The sequence below is a fragment of the Centropristis striata genome, chromosome 17 (assembly GCF_030273125.1).
Source record: "Centropristis striata isolate RG_2023a ecotype Rhode Island chromosome 17, C.striata_1.0, whole genome shotgun sequence".
NCBI lineage: Eukaryota > Metazoa > Chordata > Actinopteri > Perciformes > Serranidae > Centropristis > Centropristis striata.
The window spans coordinates 9,950,003-9,966,637 of NC_081533.1; the positions used below are offsets into that span (position 1 = coordinate 9,950,003).

Here is a 16,635-nt window from a genome sequence, read left to right on the forward strand (position 1 = left end):
AGCGTATTTCATTAGCAGTGATGGCATTTTACACAACTGAATGCTAGTGCTAGCTAGTTATGTTGGCTTTTAAAATCACAGCTGACTCCTCAAATTCTCAGTGTCAATCATATGGTAGCCACGCCCTGAAGCATACTCTCCTTTATTGTTTATTTTACTTTAAATGAGACCAGAATTTATAAAATAAACATCATGCTTTATTGAAGAAGACTTAAAACTACGAATTGAGACCATAAATTCAACTCGCATAATGTTTACTGAAGTAATATATCAAGTGAGAAGTTTTGTTTTGAGAAGGTAATTTCCTATTGACTTACATACACAGAAACTCCTTTTTGCACCCAGTGGAGTCGCCCCCTGCTGGCCATTAGAAAGAATGCATGTTTAAGACATTTCCATATCAGTTCAGGCCCAGAGGTGGCTGCCTGATTACTACTGCTATTGTATTTTTTAAAACTATATCCAGCCCTACAAATATGTAAGATACCAGTGTATTTGTAGCCGTATGGCATTTTAAGAGTAGATGTCAGTACCTGTGTGTTTGGATAATAGCAGTCTGATATTTTCTGAAATTGTGAATATTTCAATCGGAACACTTACAAAAATAGAAGAAAAGTAGTTAAAGTTTCCTCCAGAGCACATCCTCCCTCCAAAATGTTTTGACAGATGTTTAAAATAACAGAATAAGGAAACAAAAATTAGATCTACACACATGTTTGCCTGCAAAGATTCAACCAAACAATGTTTAAACCTTAGTGTAATAATGATTCTTGTCTTACTGGTGCTGCAGTACATGAGCATGTCTGACAGTATGTGTCTCTCTGTAGGATGACCCTATTGGTAACCTGAACACTGCTTTCGAGGTGGCTGAGAAGTTCCTGGACATCCCCAAGATGCTTGACGCTGAAGGTGAGGCTGTAAAACAAAATCCAGAAACAACACGCAGAAAGACAAAATGTCTGCAGGAACTGTGAGTGCCGACACACTAATGACCTGCAGAGAACAGTACATTATGGCAGACGGTTCAAGGTCGAAAGGTCCATTTTTTAGCTGTAATTTCTCAATCTGCATAAGAAAATAATGCATTTCAAACCACTTTAAAAGCATCTGTTGAAGCACACAGTTCTGACCTCACAATATGTTTTAAAATGACTCATGCATACAAATGTAAATCATGATGTGCTTTAATTTATGCGAGCATTTTGTGTGCCGTTTTATTTTAAAAAGAGGAACATCAGTTCAAACTAAAAAAGTATAGACGGGTAGAGCAAAGCTGCTTCACAAAATATTAAGGCTACACGATAAATGACACATCAGGTTTAATAATCTGACTTTATTTGTTCTTTTACTCACTCCGGATGGCTGTTAAAAAATACATTTCATATTTTAATTATAATAATCAAATTAAAAAACAAACAAACAAACAAACAAAAACAGACCGCTCATCAGAATAATAATGTACATGGTTACATCAACACAGGTTAAATAATCTGTGACTTATTTGTGAAGACAAGCTGCGAGCGCCCTTTCTGCAATAGGTTAAAAGATCATTAGGGAGATCGTCAAAAGGGGTTGCCATATATTATAAAAAACATTGTAGTTACCCTTTAAAATAGCCCTAAGATGTTCCATAGTAAAAACCTTCAGTGTTTCTCTGTACCATTGTGTAACCGAGGGAGGATTCTCCTGAATCCACAGACAGAATACATCGCCTCGCTAAAAGCAGTAGTTTACTAGGGATGGGAATAATTAATCAATGATCGATTAATGGTTATTAAGAATTTGGTCGATTGTGTGGAATTTTTAATCGATCTGTGAATTTATTAATTTTAGTTTTTATCTCTGACTGCATATCAGTATCAGAATGAAGTTGGATAAAGCTACAGTTTGCAAACTGAAAGTTGCAATAACAATTATAAAACACACAGAAATACAAGAGTATTAATTGGAGCAAAACTAGCTTACTGTATCAACCCTTGCTAGCATGAATTACTAGGTTTAATTTGATCCAAAACTTAACATAAAAACATAAAAACATAAAACACTGAACTCCTTGATGTTATCTTTACAGTTTAATCTCACCTGAGTTAGTTTCACGATCAACAGGAAATCTCTATTCGTCCTTTCAAAATAAAAGCGCCCGTTACCAAAACAGGCTTTTGCATAGTACTGTACATATATCTTTTATTTTGCCCATGAATGCATGCAGCGATTAATCGATTAATTGATTGTTAACGTTATAGATGTTCGTGTTGGCAGGTTTTTTTTACAAACGCCCACCCCTAGTCTAATGTAATTGTTATGTGACATAAGCTTCTTAGTGACATTTTTCCATATTTTTTGGCATTGCCCAATGCAGTGGTTAAAAGCGATTTATAATATTTTCAAATCATCTTTTCCAGATATTGTGAACACACCCAAACCTGATGAGAAGGCCATCATGACCTACGTGTCCTGCTTCTACCACGCCTTCGCTGGCGCTGAGCAGGTCTGTTTCTGTGTTTATAACAGTGGAAATGTTGTCACTTCTTAATTGATTAGAGCAGGAGGTGCATAAAACACCATCAGCGTGAGTCCTAATGAATAACTGTTTACTAGTCTTGGTTGTGAACGTGTAATAATTTGTTGTTACTCTCTCCCTCCCTCAGGCCGAGACAGCTGCCAACCGTATCTGCAAGGTGCTGGCCGTCAACCAGGAGAATGAGAAACTGATGGAGGAGTACGAGAAGCTGGCCAGCGAGGTGAGAAACTGCTGCAACCAAATCTCCTCCCACGCTCAGTCTGTCCCGCACATCCTCCTCTGCAACAACACTTTTAACTCACTGCCTTTCCTCTAAAGTTTCTGATCCCTGCACCAACTTCACACGACACGACTCCAAAAATCACAGCAGGAGAATCAATAGTGTGATGATACGTGAAGGTGTTACAGTCACAGAAACCTCCACAGAGCAGCCGAGGACAAGGAATGATGACAGTGTAGATAAATGTGCACAAATGATCAATATATTTAATGTCTTATAATCAGGTTCACATAATTTGATATTGACTATAATACTGAAAAAGACAAGGCAAGTTTATTTATAGAGAATGCAATTGTAAAGTGATGCATAAATGGTGAATGGAAAAAATATATGCTATTAATTAATCTATAAAGAATTTATTAAATTAATTCGATTTTTCAATCTATAAAATTTCACAGTAATAACAACAAATATGAACCACAAGTTTCTTCAGCAACCCGATCGTCTCAAAACTCATTAAAATGTTCAATTTACTAGTTGTGACTATATAATTTGATTTTTTTAAATGGAACGAGAAACAGTCTAACAATACAACCAGAGTGAATTTCAGAAAATATTACATTTTTAATTTTAATAGCGTTTAATAATTTATATTTAATAATTGTTTTCTTGATCCGCAACCAACTAAAACAACAGACTTAAGAGGAAAGAAGTGAAGGTCAGCAGTCAGCTGAGATAGAGAATATTTACAAACAATAATGATGTCTTTATGTAGATTTTAAAACAAAAGTTCATTAAAAATCATAGTATAGTATGTCATAAAAAATCATTAAAATTGTTCATAACAAATTATTAAAAAAATGTCAGTATAATATGTAATAAAGTATGAATATAATCAAGTAAGTAAAGTATTTGAAAAACATTTAAAAATGTCATTAAAAAAGTCATAGTATAGTATGTAAAAAAAATACACAGACAGACAAGGAGAAGAAATGACATTTTACAAATCTAAAATCCAAAACCTGGCCTTTACAATGTTCTTATATATTAAATAAACCTGAGACATGAATTAACCCAAATCCAAACATTTTGCAAGATGTTCACCTCCTCATAATACTAGGTCAAAATGATTCTTAAAGGAGGGGCAATTGTGAAAATGTTTACATACAGGATATAAACATTAGAGCCCGCTGATATGGGATTTTTGAGACTGGTGCCGATACTGATTTTAGAGAGGAAAAATGTATTCATAACTGATATGGAGGCCGATAGAGTCATTTTTTTGTTGAGCTGGAGTGAAAATAGACCTTTTTTTATGTGGATTGTGCTCCAATTTTTCTACTTTCTCAAAAACATAAAACTTTGTTAAATAATATTTAACATTTGTATGTATCATACAAACATATGTGTTACCTTGTCAACCAATTATATTAACGATAACTGAGAAAATAAAGAATAAATATGAATAAAAATTGAATAGTTTTCACCATTTTTAAATCTGCCAAGCAACGTTTTCTGTGTAAAGCAAGTTTTCATGACAGTCAAGTCAACTCAAGTCAAAGTTTATTCATAGAGCACATTTAAAAACAACCTCAGTTGACCAAAGTGCTGTACAGTTATTGAAATACAATAAAAAATCATACACAAAAACAATAAAATACTAAAAGCATTAAAGCAATAAAATAGTAGTAAAAACACAATCTAAAAACAGAGTTAGAGATAAAAAATAAAAAATAAAACACACAGACGGCACATATCGGACAGCATATACACCAATACCAATAGGCCTTAATTAATATCCATCAGCTGATATATCTTTCCGGCTCTAAATAACAACATAATAATCATTATTCTTCCTTCTGCAGCTGCTGGAGTGGATCCGTCGCACCATCCCCTGGCTGGAGAACCGCGTGGCCGAGCAGACCATGCGCGCCATGCAGCAGAAGCTGGAGGATTTCCGTGACTACCGCCGCATCCACAAGCCTCCCCGCGTGCAGGAGAAATGCCAGCTGGAGATCAACTTTAACACCCTGCAGACCAAGCTGAGGCTCAGCAACAGGCCCGCCTTCATGCCGTCCGAGGGCAAGATGGTGTCGGTGAGCAGGACGCAACTTTAGCTCAGTTTATTGTAATAGTTGCTGCACAGCAACATTGTAGATTTTCAGGCTTTGACATCGGTTGAAGGATTACTACTTCCTGTGTTGTTTTCTTTCTCCTAAAGCTGGTAAAACCCTTTCAAACCCCAGCTTTGTGACCCAACAAAATAAGACTTCTCTTGACTACAGATACAAAATCCTCCACCAAGATTTTTTTTCAAAAAAAAGAAGGGAGAAAGGATGGGGAACATGTACAAGAAAGAAAGGGAGATTTTCTTAGAGTACAGAACATGCTGAGCCGGGTTAGACAGCTCACACATAAGTCAGCTAAAATACAAATAGAAGCCGCACTTCATTTGCAAATGATGGAGAACTCATTTCTGATTTCTCAGGAATTTACATATATATTAAAGTGTTCTCAAGTCACAAGTTTCTTTATTCACATTCTGGACACTCAGTTCCCTCAAACAAGCGTCAATAGAACATTTAGAAATACTCGTTCTCGACACACACCGATGATAAAGCCTCTCTCTCCTGCAGGATATTGCCAACGCCTGGAAGGGTCTGGAAGGCGTGGAGAAGGGCTACGAGGAGTGGCTGCTGACTGAGATCCGCCGCCTGGAGAGACTCGACCACCTGGCTGAGAAGTTCAAGCAGAAGTGCAACATGCACGAGTCCTGGACTGGAGGTAGGGACGGTGACAGGAAGATGTGCTGAACATCATTTACAGAATACCAGGTTCATGTTCATGTGTACATTTAATACATTACACCGGTCCTGTGTATATTTAGTATAGTATATAGTAGATCATAAAAAATTGTATTTAAAAAATCATAATATAGTTTGTTATAAAAAACATTAAATTAAAACAAGTCATACTACAGTTTTTCATAAAGTCGTAGTATAGGATGTAATAATAAATCTGAAAAAATCCCCTCAAAAAAGTCACAGTATAGTATGTCATAAACATTTTTTTTTAAATTCAAAAAAGGTCATAGTTATATAGTCAAAGTTTAAAATTAGAAATAATTAAATTAAAAATGTCAGTAAAATATGAAATAAAATATTAATATAAAAAGTCATAGTATAGTATTTGAACGAAAAAGATGTAATTAAAAAAAGCCATGGTGTAATATGTCATAAAAAATTATTAAAAAGTTATGGTATAGTATGTAATAAAAAGTTCATCAAAAAATGTAATAAACAATTTAAAAACGTCAGTATAATATCTAATAAAATATTAATCTAAAAAAGTCATAATATAGTATTTTGAAAAAAAAAACATTTAAAAAATGCAATTAAAAAGTCATAGTATAGTTTGTAAAAAAATAATTTAAAAAGTCATAGTATAGTATAATAACAAATGATTTGAAAAGTCATAGTATAGTATGTAATAAAGAATAATTTTAAAAAGTTATCATATAGCATAGTATTATAGCATATCATAGCATTTCAGAAAGAATCATTAAAAAAATTCCATAGTATAGTATGTAACAAATAAATAAATAAATTCATTAAAATGTAATAATAAATTAATTTAAAAATATCAGTATAGTATGTAATAAAAAGATAATATAAAAAAGTCATAGTATAGTATGTAAAAAAAAAACAAGAGATAAAATATTTATAGAAAAATCCTAAATAAATATCAGTATAATATGTAATAAAATATTAATACAGTCATAGTATAGTATGTCATTAAAAAAATCACAAACATGTTATAGTACAACGTTATAGAACTCTGTGGTATTATAATGCTAAAGTGAGTCAAAGAAAACTGCAGCGGAGAAAAAGACAAAAGCTTGGATGAAGTGAAGTGAGAGCCGTTTACATTTAAAATCTTGTAGTCTGTAAAGATCCGATCCGTATGTGTGTGTCTCAGGTAAGGAGGACCTGCTGTCCCAGAAGGACTACGAGTCGGCCTCTCTGATGGAGATCAGAGCTCTGATGAGGAAGCACGAGGCGTTCGAGAGCGACCTCGCCGCTCACCAGGACAGAGTGGAGCAGATCGCTGCCATCGCCCAGGAGCTGAAGTAAGACTCCGGGACAGAAACAGTGAAACTACTGCCAAACTCTTTAAGTGTCGTGGTAGGAGAGACGTGCTGTGAGCAGACGAGGACAAAGAAGAACAAAAGTTGGAGTGAACGCATATTAATGAGCGGGATAAAAAGATGAAAGGATGAATCATGAAAGAGCAGAAACCTCTGATCTCACTATTTTCTTATTCTCCTCCAGTCCTCGGGGCTTTCTGCACAGATATGATCCCTTTGATGCTATATACAGTGTTCGGCACCATAATGCTGAATATGTATGCGTGCCACACATAATCTCTCATTCATTACTTCTAAAGCAGATATTATATACTCTTAAGCTAAATGTGAAGTACATGTAATGGCATAATGTATGAGTCCAGATATTTAGGGAAGTTGTGAGTTTGGAGATCATTTGTCAGAGGAAGTTTAAAGGTGGCAGGTGTTGGTAGTCCAGCAGAAGATATCCTTAACTTTTAACATTTTCTTTATCTGTTTATGGTCATTTAAAGAATAAAAGTTTACCTCATATTGATGACACTTTTTTTTGGGCAACAACTCTTTGGGTTTTTTTTTTTAACAAGAAGGAACAAGAACATTACAATATTACAACATAGAGGTAAGAATAATGGATACATGAACATAATATGTATATAATACATTAATGAAATACTTAATAATTACTAATAATTATGAAAAAAGAAAGAAAAAAATGTTTTGAAGCAGCTCTATTAGCAGTCTGATCATTACATAATTCATCCATAATTTGTATTTCATTAACCTTTAGGAAAATGTAAAAAATACAAAAAAACATTCACATTTTTTCCAAAATTGATCAAGCTTCTTTGTTGGAAAAGTTTAGAGACATTGAGCAGATACTTTACAGAGTTTGAGGTCACAAAATAATCAGAGTAAATATTCAGAATACAGCGTTTAGGATCAAGGGACACCTCTTTTAAGATTAAGATTTCCTTTATTAGTCCCACAATCTGGAAATACCAAGTGTTGCAGCAGCTAAATGGATAGCAAAAAACTAAAAATAGTAAATAGTAGTATAAACTAGAAATATAAGTAAATAAACAAGTAAAAAATATAATAAAGTATTAACAATTTACAATATAAACAAGAAGAAATATAAAAAGTATTGACTATTAAAACAAAAATAAAACACTTATTGCACATATAGATTAAATAATAGTAATATTGTAGAGTGGTGATTGTCAGTGTCTGGTGTGTGTGGTCTACTGGGAGCAGTGCTTTAACGATAATCTCGCTAGTTAGATCCAGCACCTTTCTCTAATTATCTGCAGGAGAAATCTTCTGGTCGCTATATTTAATGCACATCACAAAAACATCAGGGTAAAGCTGATGCAGCCTGCAGCAGGACTGATGTGCTGACCACTTATCTGTTTATACTGATATATTTTGGAGTGTGTGTGTTCACTGTCTGGGTTTTGTTGTGGTCTCTTAAAATCTGTCTGCTGGATATTGTTAGAAGATTCTTTGCACTGATTTACCAACAGGTCGTTCTGTATTCATAAGAATGTTTTCTAAGGCAGATTTAAAACGGTTATGCTGTTGATATCACTTTTTATAATTACAGTAGGGTTGTAAGTAAAGTTACCTTCACATTCATGGTGATGCATTAAATCAGAGTGGTACATATATTTCAATACATTTTGGAAATAAACTGAACTATTCTAAATACATAGTGCTTAACAAATGTATAAGACCACCAGTTTGTGCCACAGCTGTCCTAAATTAACAGCATTAGTTATTACCAGAATAATTTTGCAGTATGTAGAAGCTCTTTAACCCAAATGCTATTCTCAATGCTAAAATATAATTATTTTTGTTATCCATGAATTCTCAAATTTACTGTTTTACAAAAAAGCCTGTAAAAATAGTAAAGCACATTATTATTTATTGGTTAAGATGTCAAATTATAGTTATTTAGTTGCATTCCTGAACAGAAAAATTATTTTAGTGGTTCAATGTTCTGCTTCAGGCTCAAATCTGGCTTTAAAAAGGTGAATTCATTTTGTTATTTGCCAAATAAATAACAATAACATTTTAAGTTTTAACAAGCTTTTGAAAGATTTCTAAAATATTTATGTTTTTATGACAGGTGGTGTAATGATTTTATTTATCACTGTATATTAGGCTATATATAAATTAGATTCCACAATTGTCACTCTATGAGACTTTAAATTTAAAGGGTTTTAGTTGATTAATGCTGCTGCTTGTCGTCTCCTCAGTGAGCTGGACTACCACGATGCTGCCACAGTCAACGCCCGCTGCCAGGGCATCTGTGACCAGTGGGACAACCTGGGCACCCTGACCCAGAAGAGGAGGGACTCACTGGAGGTACGGCCCAAACACTGACCACACAACAACATGAAGGCAGGATGGTAGTGAAGGTTAAAGTAGTAACTAGGGATTGGCGTTTGGAAGAATCCTGCCAACTTGATTATCTATAATGTTAACAATCAATTAATCACTGCGATTTATCACTGCGTGCATACATGCCCAAAATAAAAGATATATATACAGTACTGACACTTTTATTTTGAAAGAACGAAAATAAACTTCCTGTTGATTGTAAAACTAACTCAGGTGAGATTAAACTGTACAGATAACATCAAGGAGTTCAATGTTTTATGTTTTAGCCCCTGAAGAGGCATGAGGTTAGTTTTCACAGTAATGTTGAATATTTAAATGTGTTTTGTGTTTAAATAAGTTTTGGATCAAATTAAACTCAATAATTCATGCCAGCAAGGGTTGATACAATAAGCTAGTTCTGCTCAAATTAATACTCTTGTATTTATATATTTATATTTTATAAACTGTAGCTTTATCCAACTTAATTCTCAGCTCATTGGCTTATTGACGTATGGCCGCAGAACTGAACGCTCGGCTGTGTTTCAGTTCAGTGATACTGATACACAGTCAGAGATCAAATTAAAAAATACACAGATCGATTAAAAATTCCACATGATCGACCAAATTCTTAACTACCATTAATCGATCATTGATTAATTATTCCCATCCCTAGTAGTAACTCTGTGTGTGTGTGTGTGTGTGTGTGTGTGTGTGTGTGTGTGTGTGCAGCGTGTGGAGAAGCTGTGGGAGACGATCGACCAGCTGTACCTGGAGTTCGCCAAGAGGGCGGCGCCCTTCAACAACTGGATGGACGGAGCCATGGAGGACCTGCAGGACATGTTCATCGTCCACAGCATCGAGGAGATCCAGGTAACACACAGCTGACACAACGATTTTAATGTGTGTTTGTCATCACAGGCGTTTCCTCTTTCATAGTTAAACTTGTTTTATCTCACTGATGCCTGCTACGATAGATTATGTTGCTCTAAGACAGGGATATTCAACTAACATTTTAAGAGAAAATTTCCTCAAGCAAAGGACCGAAACATCATAATGTCAAACATTATGTAGCCTTTATATGTTGAAGTAGCCTCATATTTGTGTCAACATCTGCAACTGACTGTTAAATGAAACAAAGTACAATTCAAAAATATTTATTGTCACTAAACATTGAAGTGTACATGTGTACATTGAACTATTCATATAATGATACAAAACAAACCAAGAACTCCTCTGAAACCAGTCAGAGTTGAAGGCAAAAAGAGTTTATTCTCACACAAGAATAAGACCTGAGTTGACTCTCCGGAAAATCAACCAAAAATATGACATTTTTCATCTGTTTATACACGGTCGCCCATAAAGTCTGAATAATTTTGTTTTCAGACACAATCCTCTGGTTTCATTTTCACTGTGGTGTGTTTGGAAGAGATTTATGAATAAAGTTTTGAGAAGATATACACTTTATCTGTCAAGAATAAATCACATTGTCACAATCATTTCATGGAAAGAGGTAGAAAATATTTTATTCCAACTTTATGGACGACTGTGTATATTGGTATCAAATTCTATAACTCTAATCTCCTCCTACTATCTAGTGAATCTCCTTCATAGTTTCTAAAATTAGCATTTTCTCCCTCGTGTGGGAGGGAGACAGGGGTGTCATCATTTATATTTGGTAACCTCATAGGGCTGGTTTTATTGGAAAACTGGAAAATCCCCCAAAATGGGCTTTTCCAGAGTGTATCACCTTCAGTTTTTTATGCTTTTACACTCTTTTTATGTGATCATTAGTAATTTGTATAATAGTGATGGTTAGTACTCATGCATATTTGTGATACAGAATCATAATATTATGAAAGTTTACTGTGTTAATGCAACAGTACCTGATGAAGTGGCTGGAGTGTGTTTATAAGTCTGTTATTTGCTGGAGGGTTGGAAGCTCCGGCATGTGACATTTGAGAATTTGCTGCAAAACAACACTGCAGTCATGAGCTAACTTCTGACCCTGGAGGTCATTCAGCTGCATGCAAATGCACCTGTTTCAACTATTCTGCCAATTTAAAGGACAGAAATAGTAAAAAAAAAAAAAAAAAAATACACATAAAAATGTTTTGGGTGAGTTTTAAGCCACTTTAAATAAATCCAAGGTAGGCCTGTCAGAGACAACACATTTTTTAGGACGATATATTTTCCCAGAAGCTATCATGATAAACGATAGTATCGTTGTATCGATGTCGTTTTAGTTTTATGACGACATTAGAGCATAATAAGTACATTCTTTTCTACAGCAATTCATTTTTAAATCTCGAGAATATTAATCATTGGAATTGAAATGTGGAAAAGAAATATAGTAATATCCTAGATAAATAAAACCTAGATAAATAAAATACAAACAAAACAAATAAAATAAACTTTCAGGCTCTGTTCACAAAAATTGCACTGAGATAAACATTATGTATTATATTATTTTATAATTAAAATAACATATAAACAGCTGGAATGGCTGCTTGGGAAATAAAGCAATTTTTTCAGCAATCCGTTCTGCCTGTCAAACATTTGCAGCATTACTTTAAACACAAAGAAGCACAAAAAGTCACACATGTAAACGACATTATACTGAGTCCAGAAAAAAACTGTCGTGTCCATTCTTATATATTGAACGATAAGTCGATACACAGGTGCATCTCAATAAATGATCATATAAAGTTTATTTATGTCAGTTATTGAATTGAAAAGGTGGAAATAACACATTATATAGATCCATTACACACAGAATGAAACATTTCATGTCCTCATTTATTTAATTTCTTCTAATTATAATGGTTATGGCTTACATTTAATAAACACCTAAAATTCAGTGTCTCAAAAAAAAATGTGAATATTACAAAAGACCAATTTTAAAAAGTATGTTTAATATGGAAATGTTGGCCTCTGAAAAGTATGTCCATCTATATGACTCAATACTTGGTTGGGGCTATTTGACTTGAACTACTGGAAATGGACTTTTCCATCATATTCTAATGTAATTATCATGACAGGCCTAATCAAAGGTGTACAATCAGTGTGTAACATTTGTTTTTTTCTTCCCTCAGAGTCTGATCACCGCTCACGACCAGTTCAAGGCCACTCTGCCCGAGGCCGACAAGGAGCGCATGGCCACCATGGGCATCCACAACGAGATCCTGAAGATCGCCCAGACCTACGGCATCAAGCTGTCTGGAATCAACCCGTACACCAACCTCAGCCCCCAGGACATCAGCACTAAGTGGGACACTGTGAGTCACATCACACAGGAATCAGTGTGGGAAATAAATCATTTCCATGCTTTTATTTCTGCTTAGTGTAAGTTATGTAAACAGGAAATGTCGACCTAACTCAAACTCTGTGCTGCATTTGGTCATCCGGCTAAATATAAGTACAGTGCATGCATAGCGACGGGTCAGGAATAGTTCAGCACATTTAGGTTGAGCGACACTGAATACTGCAGGCTGCAAATCAAAATAACTGCAGCACACACAGCGTCGCAGAAATAGATTCTGTTCCTGTGGGAATCATGAAATAACTGCTCAGTTAATCACTAAACAAGCTGAGAGTCTGGTGCTGATATTCAGCTGTAGATTGAGACTAAAATATCTGGTTCATGTGAAGATGCAGGAGGAAGGCAAGTAGCACAAAATGAAATAAAACGGCTCATCTTTTGGTACCGTGGCTACACAGCATTTGCATGTTTTTAGCATGAACCTGCAACATATGTATAAATGTATGATTTATTTAGAAGATTGTCGAAAATACAGCGTTTATCATAGAAAGAAACTGTAAAAACAGTCATTATTGTAGAAATTTGGACTTTCCGACAGTCATTGAACGGATCATAGGTTCCAAATATTTCTGTTCGAAAAAGAAACCAAAACAAAGCTTAAAATTGTGATATTTCTGTCAAAATCAATTTATTCTGTATGTCTCATTTAAAACATTGCCAAAAAGTAAGCGTTTATAATAACTAGATCCTGTTAAAAACATTAAATTCTGCTCCTCAGAGACACTGTGAAGCCATGATTGATTCTGCTGAGACGAACGGTCACGTGACAAATATTCACTGAAAATCTGTTTACACATAGCTGAGAGGAGAGGGCAGGAGAGGCTGGAAAAATGCAAATAGTTCGATATGTATAGCATGTGAAGGCCCATTTTTTCTCCTATATTCTCAACACATGTGGACACTTGAAAAAATATTGCATATATAAATTCCATTTTATTCCAATTTAAAAAATAATAATTTGTCAGAGAAATTCAACTTGCGTTTTTTCTTTTTTTAATGATTTATGTAATTAAAACTGTGTTTTTCTGCACAAAAGACATGTTTGAGTTGTTCCCACTTCTAGCCATGATTGAGCTGATTCCACAGAGCTGCAGGACTTATATGTATTTTATAAACTGCAGTCAAATATAAGGCCACAGTGAGTAAAATGTAAAAAGAGCAAAAACGCCGTGAATAGAGCCGTCATTCAGTCTAAATGTTTCAGAAGAAGCTCTTGTGACTGTGTGTGTTTTAATGTGCCCTCCTGCAGGTGAAGCACCTCGTTCCCCTCAGAGACCAAATGCTCCAGGAGGAGGTGGCCAGACAGCAGGCCAACGAGAGACTGAGGCGCCAGTTCGCCGCCCAGGCCAACATCATCGGACCCTGGATTCAAACCAAGATGGAGGTAAAGTGTCACTGAAACACGACAGACAGAAAGTCAGGTAGAAAAGGTAACTGCAGTGTGTCGAGTGAATCTCTGTAGACAGTAAAATGTATTTATTTAAACTTTATTATTTGGGACTTTAAAAACATTTGATATACCAGTGACATTACACTGTTATTAACTGTTATTGCTGTCGTAAATTAAGTGTAATTTAGGCCTGTGCAAGTAATTTTATATCACAGTAATGCTACATAACAAAATAAAACATGTTTTCTGGTCATTTAATTAATAAGATAAACCAAACATAAAGTTGTTTTTTTGACACTTCTACTACCCTGCCTCAACGCTTCTTCCCTATGCAATGATCAAGTGTCTTCCAAATTACATAAATATTGTTATAACACAGTTTGGCTGCTGCTTTTTTAACATTGCACTAGAAACAATATAGAAAAATATATACAAAAGAAATTTTTATATCAAATTTGACATTTTTAATGGGGTTAAAAAGTCACATGTACGTCATGTTAATTATTATGCATATCTCTTCAAATAAAGTGTTACTGAAAGTTTTATAATATACTGTTTATGCGTATAAAATAATGTTAACCAGGGGAAAATAAATTAAGGGTGATAGCAATAATATAAGTAAGAAAAGGCAATAAAACAGTGTTTATTTCCCCAAATTGCTTTCCCCCCTTCTTTTGTTTAAATATTTTTAGTATATTAGTCTAGTAGTATATATGTTTGGTTATTATTACATGTCTACATGAATATTATTGTATTTTTTTCCTCTTTAAAAAACAAAACACCCCATGTTTCTGTGCAAATTATATTGTAAACAGACACATTATTAGAACAACGTGATACATTACAAGAAGGCTAAAAGTCTTGTTGTCTTCATGTAAATCTGCAAGTGTAAACACCATATGTGTCTGGATATATCTGCAAAAATATTAGGTCAAATTATGGTTTGACTGAATTATCTGAAGCCTTATTATGATCATCTAAGTTAGAAATATTTCAAATACTTAACATACATTAGTTTAAAGTAGAAAACACTTTATAATCATGTACATATGTTGCATTGCATTAGAAGTCATATAGAAAAACATATACAAAAGACATTTTTAATGTCAAATTTGACATTATAAGGGCGTTAAAAAGTCATTATTAGTTTAAAGTAGAAAACAGTTTATATTCATGTACATACAGTCACAGAAAAATTATTAGACCACCCTTGTTTTCTTCTTCATTCCATTTTCCATGGTTTTCTTGATAATAACCAAAATCATTATCAAGAAAACCATGGAAAAAGTCTAGATATCAGCTCTTAAATTAAACTCTTATCAGCTATTTTTGTTGTTATCATTATATTTGTCCAAACAAATGTACCTTCCGTTGTACCAGGCATCAAAATGAACAAGAAATTGAAGAAAACAATGGTCTGATAATTTTTTTCCAAGACTGTATTTTCAGATAATAAATGCTTAGATTTAAATAACATTTCCATGTTATATAAATAACAATAACAATAATGGAAAACCGTTGTTTCTGCACACCAGTTGACCTTGTCCTGCGTGTCTGTGGCGGTACGAGGGGTCAGTGTGTGCCAGAAGGACCTCAGCAGTGAAACACCAGATACAGTCAGACATTCACCTCCGTGGCTGACTGGAACTGACGCGCTGCTACACCGTCCCGTCTTCCTCACCGCTGTCAGACCAGTCATTGAGTTATTTTGATGCCGTGATTTAACTTTGAGTGTTGTGCTGCTCCTGCAGGAGATCAGCCACGTGTCTGTGGACATCGCCGGCTCCCTGGAGGAACAGATGAACAGCCTGAAGCAGTACGAGCAGAACATCATCAACTACAAATCCAACATCGACAAGCTGGAGGCCGACCACCAGCTCAGCCAGGAGTCCCTCATCTTCGACAACAAGCACACCAACTACACCATGGAGGTAGGGCTGGTTCTCACGCTGCACCACCACCAGCGACCACTAGGCCTGTAGCGATAACAAATCTGTTAGGACGATATATTTCTCAGAAACTATGACGATAAACGATTGTGTTGCCGCTGATATAATGATATTAGAGCATAATAATTCAAGTACATCCTTTTTTAAGAGCAATTAACTTTCAATTCTCAAGAATATTGAACATTGGCATTGAAATGCTGGAATGGCTGTTTGGGAAATGTAAGCTTTTGCAGCATTTCTCTAAATCAGGGGTCTCAAACTCGCGGCCCGCGGACCAATTGCGGCCCTCGTGATATTTTGTGGCCCCCACCTTGATATGAAAGTTTAATGTGAGTTTTATATGAATGGCACTTTACCGTGATGTGTATGGAAGGTCGCTTTATTGTGCAAGCTGGAGCATTTTTTCACTTGTTTCTATGACGACGTTAACAAAAGGCAGCTGCTACCGGTTTATTATCTGCCATGTTGTTGTTACCACAAGAAGTGGAAATGTGATGTAATGTAATTTTGTGTCTTTTTTTGTAATTTTGTGTCTTTCTTGTGGCAATTTTGTGTCTTTTTCTAATAATTTTGTGTCTTTTTTTTTTTATCAATTCTGTGCATTTTGGGGTCATATTGTCTTTTTTTGGGCATTTTGTGTCTTTTTTAAGTAATTTTGTGTCTGTTTTTAGTAATTTTGTGTCTGTTTTTAGTAATTTTGTGTCTTTTTTTAAGTAATTTATTTTTTT

At 34.7% G+C, this 16,635-nt stretch overlaps 1 protein-coding gene across 2 annotated transcripts in view; it reads left to right on the forward strand.

The window, feature by feature from the left end:
- Window positions 1–16,635, forward strand: part of actn3b (actinin alpha 3b) — a 51,524-nt gene that overhangs the window by 31,193 nt on the left and 3,696 nt on the right. The window contains exons 7-17 of one of the 2 annotated variants that reach the window (XM_059354882.1): window positions 828–909; window positions 2,403–2,488; window positions 2,649–2,741; window positions 4,607–4,837; window positions 5,378–5,534; window positions 6,720–6,870; window positions 9,126–9,234; window positions 9,979–10,119; window positions 12,342–12,524; window positions 13,818–13,952; window positions 15,710–15,889. In XM_059354882.1, the coding sequence (XP_059210865.1) occupies window positions 828–909; window positions 2,403–2,488; window positions 2,649–2,741; window positions 4,607–4,837; window positions 5,378–5,534; window positions 6,720–6,870; window positions 9,126–9,234; window positions 9,979–10,119; window positions 12,342–12,524; window positions 13,818–13,952; window positions 15,710–15,889 (1,548 nt within the window). The remainder of the gene's footprint in view (window positions 1–827; window positions 910–2,402; window positions 2,489–2,648; window positions 2,742–4,606; window positions 4,838–5,377; window positions 5,535–6,719; window positions 6,871–9,125; window positions 9,235–9,978; window positions 10,120–12,341; window positions 12,525–13,817; window positions 13,953–15,709; window positions 15,890–16,635) is intronic. The other variant, XM_059354880.1, reaches the window with a different exon arrangement.